This window comes from Topomyia yanbarensis, chromosome 2 (assembly GCF_030247195.1).
Source record: "Topomyia yanbarensis strain Yona2022 chromosome 2, ASM3024719v1, whole genome shotgun sequence".
In the NCBI taxonomy this organism is placed as follows: Eukaryota; Metazoa; Arthropoda; class Insecta; order Diptera; family Culicidae; genus Topomyia; species Topomyia yanbarensis.
Genome location: NC_080671.1, coordinates 405139143 through 405152696, shown reverse-complemented (window position 1 = coordinate 405152696; position 13554 = coordinate 405139143). Strand labels below are relative to the sequence as shown.

Below are 13554 nucleotides of genomic sequence, written 5' to 3'. Positions count from 1 at the left end.
TTATAGTAATATTGAATTAAATCAGTTTGCATCAATAAATTTTCAACTCCAATCCAATATTTTTTTGTGTGGTGGGGGGGGGGGGGTGTATGGTGTTAAAACCTTCTCTTGGCTACGCCGTTGCTTGGAGTTATTTATTTCGCTTTTCATTTTCCGAAAAGTTTCAGATCGATCCGATGGTCATAAGTTAGAAAAATTGCAGTCAGAAGGTTCGCACAAATGAACATTTTTGCACTGATAACTTATCAAGTTCCTTCCAGACAACTTGGAAGTGTTCGGTGATTATTTCTAGCGGTTGTAGATAGAAAAATGAAATAAAAAATTCGATTTATCGAAATAATGTTTGGCTTATTTCATTGGATTATTACTATATTGAACAATAAATAGGCGACGAAGAGTAATCCACAAACAACCAGCCATAACTTTTAAAGTATTCAAAATAGATATTTGAAGTCTTCAGTAAAGTTATTCGCAAAAGTAAGAGCTACAAATTTGCTGAAAGCATCATTTCGTTATAATCACTTCCAAGAAAATTTGTGAAAATATCTCACTCATAGGGGGATTAATCAGCAAAAGCACAATACCAAAAGAAAGAGCATATTACCTCCATTAAATTCTCCGAAGATACTATTGACCTAAAATAAGCCGTTTTGGCGTTAATAATAGATTACATGTTTTTGGTGATATTTCTGGCAATGGGAAATGATAGAAATCTTTCGTCCGCATTTAATGTTAAATATCTCTTTTGATAATAGTCCGATTTCAACAATCTATAGCTTGTTCGAAAGGTATTCGTTTAAGCTGTCTAAAAACATAAAAATTGTTAATCTATATTGTCAATTCCGGCAGATAATTTTAAAAAACTGCAAAAAACGCCATTTTTGCGCATTCAAGCATTCATATCTTAAAAACTAAACATCAGAATCAAAAACAAATTAATAGCGTTCATACTGTTTTTTAGTTCTTTCATTTAAAATTGGTTTGGATAAGATCGGTTCAGCCATTGCTGAGAAACACGAATGAGAATTTGTCCGTTACATACACACACACACAGACACACACACACACAGACATTGTCCCAAATCGTCGAGCTGAGTCGATTGGTATATAAGACTCGGCCCTCCGGGCCTCGGAAAAAATCTTGAAAGTTTGAGCGAATTCTATACATTTCTTTTATAAGAAATGTAAAAAATATGAAAATCGGATGAATAGTTTTTGTGATATCACGTTCACCGCAACGGTACTTTTCAAACAACTTAGTTTCGAGATAGTTGCGTTTAAAGTTTTGTGTTAACTTCATACGCGGAAGAACTATGCGCGCTGCGAACGGCTGTAGTTTGAAATCTGAATGTTTTCAAAAGTATGTACTTTCAGAATATTCAACAATTTTGTTTTCGATTTTTTGAGTTCCAGCTTTATATATAACCCCTTAATACCAATCCTACCCATATTAAAACCTAAATGACATGATAGCCAGCATAGCCGATCGCCCCCATTTTCATAGTTCACGAATAAGAGTAAAGGATAGGGTAAGCAGCAAATGTTGATGTTCCACCTACTTAACGGATGGACGACGACTCATTAGAACTGTTGACATTTTTTAATTGGTCAAGTAAAGTGGCACATATTTGCCAAAGACACATGCAGATTTCAATCTATCGGCAACAATTTTCGAAAAACTGACATCGATATAAATGCAGTGTAAACAATACACTCCAAACAACTTCTACCCAAATTTTCAAGAGAAAATACCCAATGGGTCATTTTCTACAGAGTTTTTTTTTCGTGATACAATTTGATGTGGGACACGCTTTAATAGCGTTTTTCTAGAAACCGCGTTTTTCAAATTGATGAACATGATAACTCAAAAAGTAATCAACAAATTGTTTTTACTTTTTTATAAGAATGTAGAATATGTGTAGCATTCGATCCATTACCATTTCGTACTTTAAAAACTGTTATAAGAACCCAGCAGTGAAATTAACATTTAAGGCTCGTAAGTCGGTGAAAAATCCCCGTTTCCAAGTGACGCAATATCAACATTCTCATATTACCAAGCATACTAAGACCCAGGATGCTGATTGCGTTTGTCGAAAAGTTGGAAGCAGTGAAAACGTACCTCAAGATGAAAAACGTGGATCATATCAAGAAGGAACTGGAATTCATTAACTAAAATCGGAGGGCATCTACCAGGCTTCGAGGCACAACAAAGAACTAGCCAGTCGTGGGTGCGCATACTATGATCACCTTAGAGGGCTTAAAATATGAGGCTGAGCATTATTATTGAAAGGTAAAATTCAAATCCTTGCGAAGTGACGTCAAGCAGTGCACAATTTTCCAAGCCTTCATGAAATCATCTAGTACATAGCAAGTATTGCCTCCAAACGGGCTGAAATCATGAAAATTCAGCAGCAGACATCCACAGAAGTTATATTAAAAACAGTTAAACAGACGTATTCTGCATACTGGATATCGGTGAGATCGTTTCAAATTTTACCTAAAGTAATTGCTATAAGCTCTACTTGTTGTACTGATAATCTGATTAGATTATTCCAATCATTTTCGTTATTATGATTGCCATATGAATGTTTTGCATCGGTTATAGTTTGTAATTATTTTTAGTAGAATAGTGTTTGGGGGACGATTTGGAACGTAGTTACCATACGCGCCAGACTTTTATATGAGCATTGAAATTAGTGAAACCGTATAGGGGTTTATCTACTCATCGTGAAGTGTTAGAATCCTTCTTGGAGCTGTTTGAGGATTTTTTTTTTCTTTTTCGTTTTTATATTACTAATCAACCGATTTCGACTATTTTCTTTATCATTATTCCAGAGAGCGAGTAAAGGCGCTATAACCTTGGCACTATAAGCAGGGCAGGTTTAATAACCTCTGCCCCATCCCAGGAACTTAGGACCAAAGGAGTGACATTAACCCTCTTAGCCAAGTCACTCCCAATGATTTATCAAACCCCTATCAAATTGAAACGGTTGTGTACGGTTGTCCACGTTTCTTCCTTTTTCGAGGTTCAAAATGATTCGTTGATCAAATTCTTCATTAAATGAATAATTTGATTGCCGTATTTTTTTGAATCATCTTCATTTTGTACGCTGCACAGTTGGCCTGGCCGCTTTAATCTTTGTGTCACATAGTATATGAACCACAAACATTAATATTGACAAGAAAAATTGTAGGCGAATGTCTGCAGTTTTCCAGGATCCCTACATGTATTGGCTGTGTGTGTGTGTAGACTAGACTAGACTAGACTAGAATGTAGAATATGTGTAGCATGTCGATCAACTACAGAAACCTGAAAAAAATTGTCAGTATTATTATGAAGAAAAGTCAGCGAATATTACAGTAAAATATCAGATCTTTCGGTTTTTATGAAGCCATTTTCCGAAACTCTAACTTTTTTCTATTTTTTGTGGTTCATCGACTAACCACAAGTGTAAGATTTACAAAACTTATTGAATTTCCCGTATCTGACAATTTTATCGAGAGTTATCGTGTTTTCCGCGGCGCTCCTCGACGTGGGAATGGTTTGAAGTCTACTCTTGAAACGCTCGCATATGTGGCTCTGCGTGACTGTTGTTGTGAATTTGTTATTTAATGTTTGACTTGGTTGAAAATGGTTTTATTTATGATGGATTCGAAAAGTTTGGGAAAGCAGGACAGAATGGCAATTCCACGATAATTGCGAATATCAGATTTTTTACCCGATTTATAAATAGGTATTAAAAAAGATTTTTTCCAATCTTTTGGGAAAATACCAGATTCTAGTGACTTATTGAACAGCCAGAATAAAGGTGACGTAAGCTCAGTTGCTAAATTCTTTATGAAAGCAGGTGGAATTCCATCAGGTCCTGAGCCTTTAGTGGCATCTAGATCATTGAGACCAGACAAGATATCTTGAACATGAATGTGACTGACACCAACATCCCTTGAATAACCAGGAAAATAAGAAAAATATTCAAAGTCACGATCATTGTCTGAATAGTTAGAATAAGTTTCTTGAAAAAGTGTTGCGAAGAGATTACAAATATCTTTTGAAGTTTCACCGTCTCTCCCATCTAAAGACATTTTTGATGGAAAGTTGCATGAATTCAACTTAGTTTTGATGTAATTAAAAAAGTTTTTTGGGCATGACTTGATCTCATTTTCAGTTTTTGCATTATATACAGTTAGTGCCGAAGAAATAGCCAAAGTTAGTTGGTCACGAATGTTGAGGTATTTTTCCAAATTATCCTGATTATTGTGTTTTCTGTGAATTTTGTGAGCTTTTTGCTTCCGATTTTTCAAATTAATTATTTCCTTGTTGAACCAAACTGGATTTTTGGATGCATGATTTCGTCGTTTTTTCGTGAGATGAATTATTTGCCATAAAATATTATATTATTTTTCGTACACAATGAATATATAAATAATATATAAATAATTCTTAACATTACAAAAAAGATCCATTGTAACCTTCAAAATCGTATACCAAACAACCTTTGATTTGAGCACTTTACACCGGACGCCCCCCTTAAGGGAGATATTAGCAGGGTATTGACCTTTCCACTCCCGTTAAAAAAGAAACGGTGCCGAAATATTTCGCGAGGAAAACAAAAAAAATACACTGCAAAAACCGGTTGAGGTTAGGTATTTCGTGAGGCAAACAAACCAAACTCCTTTAGTTTGACTTTGCATCTGTGGTTGTAAATGAGCTGTCAGAAATCTTAATAGAGTACTTGACAATCTGTAACTGCATAAGTGTGTTTAACAGTTTGTTTTCCTCCACCTGTCATAGATGGAGGAAAACAAATCGAAAATAACTTTTCGGTCGGATTATTTTCATGATGGAATATGACCAACTGGAATTCTACGTCTCCCGAATAAGTTTGACAGCGACAAAGAGTATTTCAACACCATTATAAATACATTATGAAAGCTAATTCAAATGTTTAAATTGGCTGACAGTTTCATATATGACAGCTGGAGGAAAACAAATCCTCAAGTAGTGTGAGTGAAATCATTTGTATAGAACTCTATAAATGAGATCAGCAGAATGTATTACATTACAGCAAAATTATGGCGTAATCTAACGCAATCTAACGAGTTCCATGACGATTAATAGTATAATTTCTAGCAAATATGAAAATATAGCGGAATAATGCGAATTCGAGCAAGAATGCAAAAAATTGCTATATTTGTAGTAGATTCTAGCGAATTGTAGTGGAAGTATTCCGGAATCTAGCTAAGACAAGACGTGACGATCGGCTTCTTATTTTTTCTTCGACGTTCTTCTTTTCGCTCATTTTACCCCTGCCGAAATCTTACGAACAGTGTCGCTACTTTTATTAATGAAAATGGATTCTTGGTGATTTAGTTTATGTCTGGAATGGTTTGATGAAGCAATTTTCTTAAAAAAATTCAGCGTATGGATTGGTTGCTTTCTTATTATTGTTAAAGTCAATCAACCGCATATGTATGGTAAATTTTTGTTCTACTTTGTCGCACAATTTCTGTTCAATTTGAACATTTTTACTCATTTAAGGAAAATAACTTTATTTGTCTGAAGTAATTACTATAATGTCCAATAAATATAGCAACACTGCCAAACATCATTTCGCTATCCCTATAGAGTTCTATGCAAATCAGTTCACACACACTAATTGGGGGTTTGTTTTCCTCCCATATTTTGGGGTGGGGGGGGTATTTTGATTTAGTACGATAGAATAACGATCAAGAAAGCCGAATTTGATTTGCAACATTATCTTCCCAAAGAAAAAAAAGGAAAAACCAATTTGCGCCTGAGGGCACATCAAAAATTTGATTTGAAATGTTTCGTGCTCCACTCGTCCGTAACTGACACCAACTTGCAGCCTTGAATTTAAATTTCTGGATCAAATTTGAATCGGAGCTATACACATGCAGTTCGTCAAACACACTGGTCCAAATTAAATGATTTTTTACAATTAAAATATACCATATTAGGTATAAATGCGTTAGGCAGACAGACAACGATCAATCGAAGTAGCTTTGACCACATTGGCCGCCTATGACGGTTCTTGATGCCCCGGAACTTGCCAAACTCCCAAGTTAATGTTCCATCTATTTATCAGCGTATTCTTTTCCGATTTTTAAAAACTTTTTTTTAACTAAAGATATGTCACAACCATTAACTGCCATTTAACATGTTATTCAGCTCTGACTTTTGGTTCCGGAGTTATAGGTTGATTAACACGGTCACACAGAAATTTCCCATATAAACCGTTACAATCCAAATAAAAATCTATTTAATAATTTGACCCCGGAATGGTAATTCCCATGGGCCATTTTTCAAAATTAACAAACTCATATCAGTTTCTCGAAAATGGCTAGGCCGATTTTTACAAAATTAGTCTCAAATGAAAGGAACATTATCCCCTCTGCTATGAAATTTCGTACCAATCTATTATGTGGTTCCGGTAATATGTCTACATTGTCCGGTCACATGTAAAATTCTCATATAAGCCGGAACAAAAAAAAATGTTTTCAATGGAATGACCAAATTAAATTAAAGAAATAGAATTCGTGTTTTAATGGAAAATATCTATAAAATGCATGAAACGTCGAGGTAAGATCTTACATCGAAACAATTAAACAGAAATCGACTTTTTAGCACTGTGCTGATTTTGCACCTTTTTGCCTTTCTCCTGTAGAAAGTGTTTTCCTGAGCCACTTATACCATTCGACTCAGTTCGTCGAGTTCGGCAAATGCCTGTGTGTACGCGTATATGCGTTTGTGTGTATGTATGTGACCAACAACTGCACATCGGTTACTTGGAGATGGCCGAACCAGCTTTATCAAACTTATTCTCAAATAACGTTCTCATAGGGTGCTGTTGAATCATTTAATTCCGACTTCCGGTTCCGGAGATACGGTTTGAAGAGTGCGTATGAGCATGTTATCTAAAACTTCATAAAATATGTTCTAAATTGCTTGAATTTATAAATACAGCTCATTAATGTCCAATCAAACCAACACTGACCCATTTGGACACCTTCGGCGGAACCGGACACTTCGGGAAAGTGGCTAAGTTCATGAATTGAACTCACATCTGCTACTCGGAAATGTCTAGCTCGATTTTCTTAAATTAAGTCTCAAATGAAAGCCACGGCATTCCTATTGACTGATATTAAATTTCATTGGAATCGGAGTTCTGGCTCTTGTGTAACGGGTTGAAGTAAGCGGTCACGTGCGAAATTCTCATACAAACCGGTATAATCATTATATCTAAATGATACAAAATTAATTGAAATGAGTTATAAATTGCCTAAAATTGTTCGTCCTGATCGCTAGTCTCTTTTACTACATTGAGAACCGTTGAGGATTCCGGAAGATTCCAGAAAATGGACAACTCCCGAAATTAGATTTACACCTTTTTCTAATCTATTGCTGACTCGATTCTAGCAATCTCTGTCTTTAAAGAAGGGTATGGTTTGCACATTGATTGCACCCGAAATTCATTTAATCGAAGTACTGCTTCCGGAGTTATGAGTTAAAGAATTCGATCACATGAGAATGCCCTATGTAAACCTTTGTGCCTTTTTCCTATAGACAGGTTATGCAACCACTCTGAAAATGGTTCAATTGGCTATCAGAATTTTGTCCCGATCTGACTTTCGGTTCCGGAGTAACAAGTTGCATATATTCCAAGTTTTCACGTGAGGCATATTTTTTCCTTTTTCAAGGTTTGTAGGAACGCGTCAAATGGAAAATAGACAGACAAAGAATAACCGGAATGGTGACAATTCACCTCTTATTGGACACACTGAGAAAAGATATGTCCCCAAGCTGGAATCGAACCGGCAATCTCCCAGTCTCTAGTCGGGTGCGTTAATCGCTCCGCCATCGAAGAACTGTGATGATGACATCACAGATTCCCAACAGTATCGTGATCACCGCCACAGCCACAATACTTACCAATAGGCCCATCGACCCCCAATGTCTCCTAAAAACAAATTGAACTCATGCTGATTAAGCTAATTAGGTATGAAATTTTTTTGTTTCAAGTGTGTCAGCGTCGACACATCATGTTGGTGGATGGTAAGCCATTGTATATAGCTGTTCTAATGTAACAAACATTTTCAAAATTATATTGAACATAACGAACCACGAAATCATAGCTTGGAAAAATGTGAAAGGCTCATTTGCACCACTAGGTGGATTAAAATAGGTATCTTTCTTTCTTTTTAATAAATCGAAGCTGTTAAAATAGTCTTCTTCTGTCACTATACATAGCCTCAACCCATTCTGATTATAAAGTATAAATTTGTCTTAAGAGGGTCTTCCAGCGTATAATTTAAAAAAATGATTTTTTTTATATTTGCATATTTTACATTTTTAAGATAAGAAAAACATGCTCTAAAAAGGATTTACTTGTATTTGACTCGGTTCTTCAACTGGAGCCCATAAAATGGCAGGGGTAGACAAAATCGGAGGCCTGCCAAATCGGGTTCCCACTGTATTACAATAATAATAATAATAATAATAAGATAATATAATAATATAAATGAAGTATCACGAAGATTCTAAGTTATTCGCATTGTATCACAAATATATGCATCACATAACCATCTAAACAGCAGTCTTCCCAAATGAATATCGAACACCATGTTCGCTCTAGTTCTGTGCTCATCCTACACCATCATTTCGTGTGCAAACTCGAACGCGCTATTGCGTACCAAAACACGAGCACATGTTCGTCTGCACAACCGAGCCCCATGTACGTACGCGGTGTTCGTACACACAGGTTCTTGATACTAGCTTTATCTTTCTCTCGCTCATCATCATTAGCATTGACTCATTCTGTTTTGCGTGTACCTTTCTTAAGTACGCACACGGTGTACGTACACGGTGTTTAAACCTAAGTTTGCACATCGTTCGCTTGGGTTTGATGTTCGATGCGAACCTGTACACAAAGGCAAAACATGTTTGAGGTTGAACGCGCGCACGAAATTTTGAACAGTGTGTCGGTACTATCTTAACTAAAAGCTGTCGGGTTTACTCCAACAGCAAAAATATTTTCGAAAAAATAACAAAGCAAAATTTGAATGGTTTCAGCTCGTATTCAAAGCAGCCAGTTGAGTATAGTATGTGTACTAAAAATCGTTATTTTATAAACGTTAACGGTTAAAATTTTAAAACCTGCCAACAGCAATCAACATCCAGATTGGCCTCAGAATATCAATAATATTTCAATGACAATATCTCTGAAGCAAATTTATTACCCATTTCACATTATGATTTGAACGATACACAAAGTTAATATTTTGTTTCCTTTCTCATCGAAGCCAGCTCTTGTTTAAAAGAAGGAAAATATTGAAATATGTTGTACATGACTTAATATTAATTTCAAGTCGGGTTTTTTATATTGAAAAACATGAGTTAATTTTTGATAGATCATTAAACACTTTAAACAGCACCTGTCCATAAGCAACAACCAGCTAATTATTTTCCGTTCATGTATTGTGACGGTAACGGAACACTGATATTTCGAATTTAAATTTGAATAAAAATGCTCTTGATACGGCAAATGTACATAATACCAATTCCAATCGAACGACCCCTTCAAAAATGCAGTAGTCCACTGAAACGTATCGCTGCCTCAAGGGAAGAAAACCGTCTGTATGTTGAATATGTTGTTATTTTGACGGAACGTGCGCTTACAAATGCTTCACACTCGATCGGTGGCAACATCCGACTGCAATATGAAGTCATTTGAGCATGTAGTAGAAGAAGAAGAAGAAAAATAACAAAACCCACACTGACTGTCTGACTGACTGAGCTTTGAATGTGATGAAGCAGTTTACGCAAACATGAAATTTTGCCCGTTTCTAAATTGGTCCGCACTCAGAGTCAGCTGTCGGCGATGTAATAATTTGCATGTTTTACTGGTTTTGGATTATGAGATCTTGTCATTATCCGATCTAATTTGTGCTGTGGAATTTTCGTACGGAATTTGATTCACACCACATATGCCATATTTTAGCGCAATCATCCTTGTTTATTTGCGGTGATGACCATTGAGCACCTCTGATCAGAAGAAGTGGGTACTCAGATCAACAGCTCGTTAGTTTCATCCAGACTCGTTTATGGTATGATCCTTCGAATGTGATTGTTAATTAAACAAGAATTCCTCTTCCTTATTACACGTCTGGGAGATCATTTGGCAGTAGTCTTCTCGTAGTCTGAAATTATTTCTACACTTGCCGTCTTCATTATACACGAACCGAGCTTTATGAGTTCTAACTTTACGATGCACCAAATCTTCAAATAAACGCATTTTTCCGCATCAATTTTATTGAGCGTTGGCAATAAAACGACCCATAAAGGTATATATTTCCATCCAATTAGCTTAAGTAAAATATAAACATGTTCTTTTCTGTCCCGAAAACAACGACAACTATCCACACGCGTTACGATCTCGGGTTCTTAATTATCGATTAATGGTATTTCGGTGTTGTGCCACAGATCATCTAGGGACCAGCCCCGGAACGGACTGGGTACAAAATGTGTTCCACCAAAAGAATCGTAAATAAAGTCAACTGAACTATTCAGTCTGTTGTATTTTAAACGGGACTTCATATCCAACCACCACTTCCTACTTCGATTATCATGATCACCAACTACTTCGCAGGATTCATACTACTTTGTCTATTTTTTTTCATCTCCTATTCCGTTTCCACTTTCAGATGTCCCGGGGGCTCAGATTGCGCCCAAGTTCCACCGGACCGGACTGTTTCGCAATCGATTCTCGCGCATCTGGGATCCGCATCCGGAGTACAAAATCGACGCGTTTGGTCTCAACATGCACATAATCTTGTGGCACGATCGCAGCTTTATGCCTGAAGACATTAAGGTAAGTGCGGTGCAGTACGTACATCGTGGTAATGTTCGGCTTTACACCTTCGAGAATGTCCCGCCGCCGCCGCCAGTGGGGCAAATGACAGACGCAAAAAAATACGGAAAGACACGGAGTCGGTGGCATGGTTCGTAATTTTCCAATTAGAGAGGGTGCCAATTTATGACGATTGCTTGTGGATGTCCTACTGTGCGCGCACCGTGTGCATCCCAGTTCCTATTCCTCGGCGGAAGGTCTTTCGGTAAACATCTGAAATGAAGCGTTTCTACGTATATCGAGTCGAATGCCTGCACGGATGTGCGATTATTGTAACTGGCTAGCGAAGACATTAACGGGTGCTTAGGTATCGTTTGGAAAATTGAATCGAGTCACAGTGGGAAGCTGACATTGCTTATCGCTGTTAATTTAATTATTTAGATGTGTAATGTTTAACAGGATTAGATGATGGTTATTACATAAAATTAAATAAATAATGTGAACAGCGTAGGAGCGTTTCAATAATAGCTAAAACACTTTGGTGCTTACTATTTAAGAAGGAGCATCTTTCAAATTCTATTAAGAATTTTTATAACACCTGTTTTCCTAAGAGTTGGTGTGAACATTATCAAACTATACCGTACTTCTACGCCTTCGCATGATTAGTAAAATGAACCGTTATACCGTTATTTTATTTCTCCCTAAGGAAAAAGTTTGGATGAAAACAAATTTTTCTCAACTAACGAGAAACTTAAGCAAAAACTCTTTTGACTTATCATCAAACACCAATTTAGAGCCGGATTGAGCAAGTGTCAGATTAACGCTTGCTCCAAAAAACAGAGAAATCGAATCTGAGTTCGTCTTAGGTAGCCACAGCCCGAATTTGATCATCCGAATCAGTTCGCCAAGTACAGCAAATATCAGTTGCTGTGTGTGTTTTTATTACAATAAGGTTAATAAAGCATCAAAAGCCTGAAACTGTGTTGTACTCTTGTTTCTATACTAACCACCAAAATTCCTTCTTAATTTTCTTCCTCCTTTTCCCCACGGGATCGCGTCAAAGTATTATTTCGTGAGGAGGCTGAATGTACCTTTCGCACCTCTTTCCCTTGCTCACGAAGTTTCCGCAATCAGCTCGGAACCTCGCTTGATCCATTAAATTGTTCATTGTTCATGCCATTTACATCCCGACTTTCCTCTTGTAATCCATTATTCTCGGTCATTGAGATCCTCTGCGAATCCCCGGCGATAAGCATACCCTACCTCGATTGAGAGTTCCCTGGAGGTAGAATTTCTCACGATAGTGCAGCCAGGATCCGTTATCGGAGCTTCGACACGAGCTACAGCTCACTGTAGCTGTTTGATTTTTTCATATTTCTCTCATTTTAGAAGCGTTTCCGATCCAAAGAAACAGCAATGTCCAATGTGTCCCATTTCTTCTCATTTTCTGCACAGACTAAATATGTCTGAATTTTTGCAGTTTCTTACCTGATGCCTGAAACATTTGCATCTCTTCATTCGTTTTTAAACGTTCAATGAACGCACTGACCACTAAACCTTGATTTGGTTTGTTTCCAACAGGTGGCTACGGTCGTCTAAAGCCTTTTCGACAGCGTTTACGTTGCACTGAGTGCTTTCCTCATCCAGTTGGCGCAGCTCCCAGATCACATTGCTGCTTCAGCGCACTCATGTTCTGTTGTGATCTCGTCCAACTTCACTATCTCCTGCCCTTACGTTTGTTTCTTCACCTAGCAATTTTTTGGTGAGCGTTTTGAAGGCAAAGCTCTTGACCGTAAGGTGTTTCTACCCTATTCTACCCTAACTGCGTCAACTCCGCATCGATTCTCACTTTCCGGAGGAGCTCAGCGTGCGTCGATCGCCCTCGATGTTTCCCCGCTAGGCTACCTTCTGCATTCTTGACATTGCCTTGTGTTTCACAACAGTGCGTCAATCGCTTGCTTGCCTCAGACTGTCTTCTTGATCATTCTTCGATGTTTCTTCTCTTTCTCCGTTCCACGTGTCTTTCTTTTACTTTTAATCGAACGTGGATTCCGGGATCCCTTAGCGTCATTTGAGCTTCCTCAGCGAAAGCAGAATCGCCTTACCCTCGTCAATTGTTTTTTTTTGCGTTCCCAGCTCACATCCTCAATGTAATCTATTCTTGTTCGACGGCATCAATTGCGGATTTAGTATCTGTTAATCCTAGTGTGGGCGTTGTTCTTGTCCTAGTGTGGGCGTTGTTCTTGTCCTCTATGAACTCGTAGAGTTCTTTTATCTTCTCCTTGAACTCCGTCGTGTTGGTCCTCCCAAGTTGCAGATGAATCACTCCTAGCAGCTAGCTTCCGCTGCTCTTCTTGACGCTAGTCCAACTCGAGGAGGCCACACAACGTGGCAAATTCAGACTGTCTAATTTACTGAGCCCCTCCGCTCCCTTATACCATTTAGTACCACTTTCTCGTTGAGGACCCAACTTGTTCGCGAACTACTCGGTCTAGTCCCCGACGCTACTCCGCCGGAGAATTCCCCGACAAGAGATGTTCTCCCGAAACCGAGCCAACCAGCTGTGTGCGACGATTTCGATGAAGTAAGGCGTCCGGTTCCATGGTACTCCGATGACTCGCAACTGGCGGTGTCTCGTCGAGGTCTACTCAGTCTAGTCCCCGGCGGTGTATCTAGCTTACACCGA

At 37.8% G+C, this 13554-nt stretch overlaps 1 protein-coding gene across 1 annotated transcript in view; it reads left to right on the top strand.

Moving 5' to 3' along the window:
• LOC131685016 (A disintegrin and metalloproteinase with thrombospondin motifs 9) overlaps positions 1–13554 on the top strand; it is an 811665-nt gene that overhangs the window by 503797 nt on the left and 294314 nt on the right. Inside the window, 1 exon segment of the mRNA XM_058968345.1 lies at positions 10723–10889. Within this exon segment, the coding sequence (XP_058824328.1) occupies positions 10723–10889 (167 nt within the window).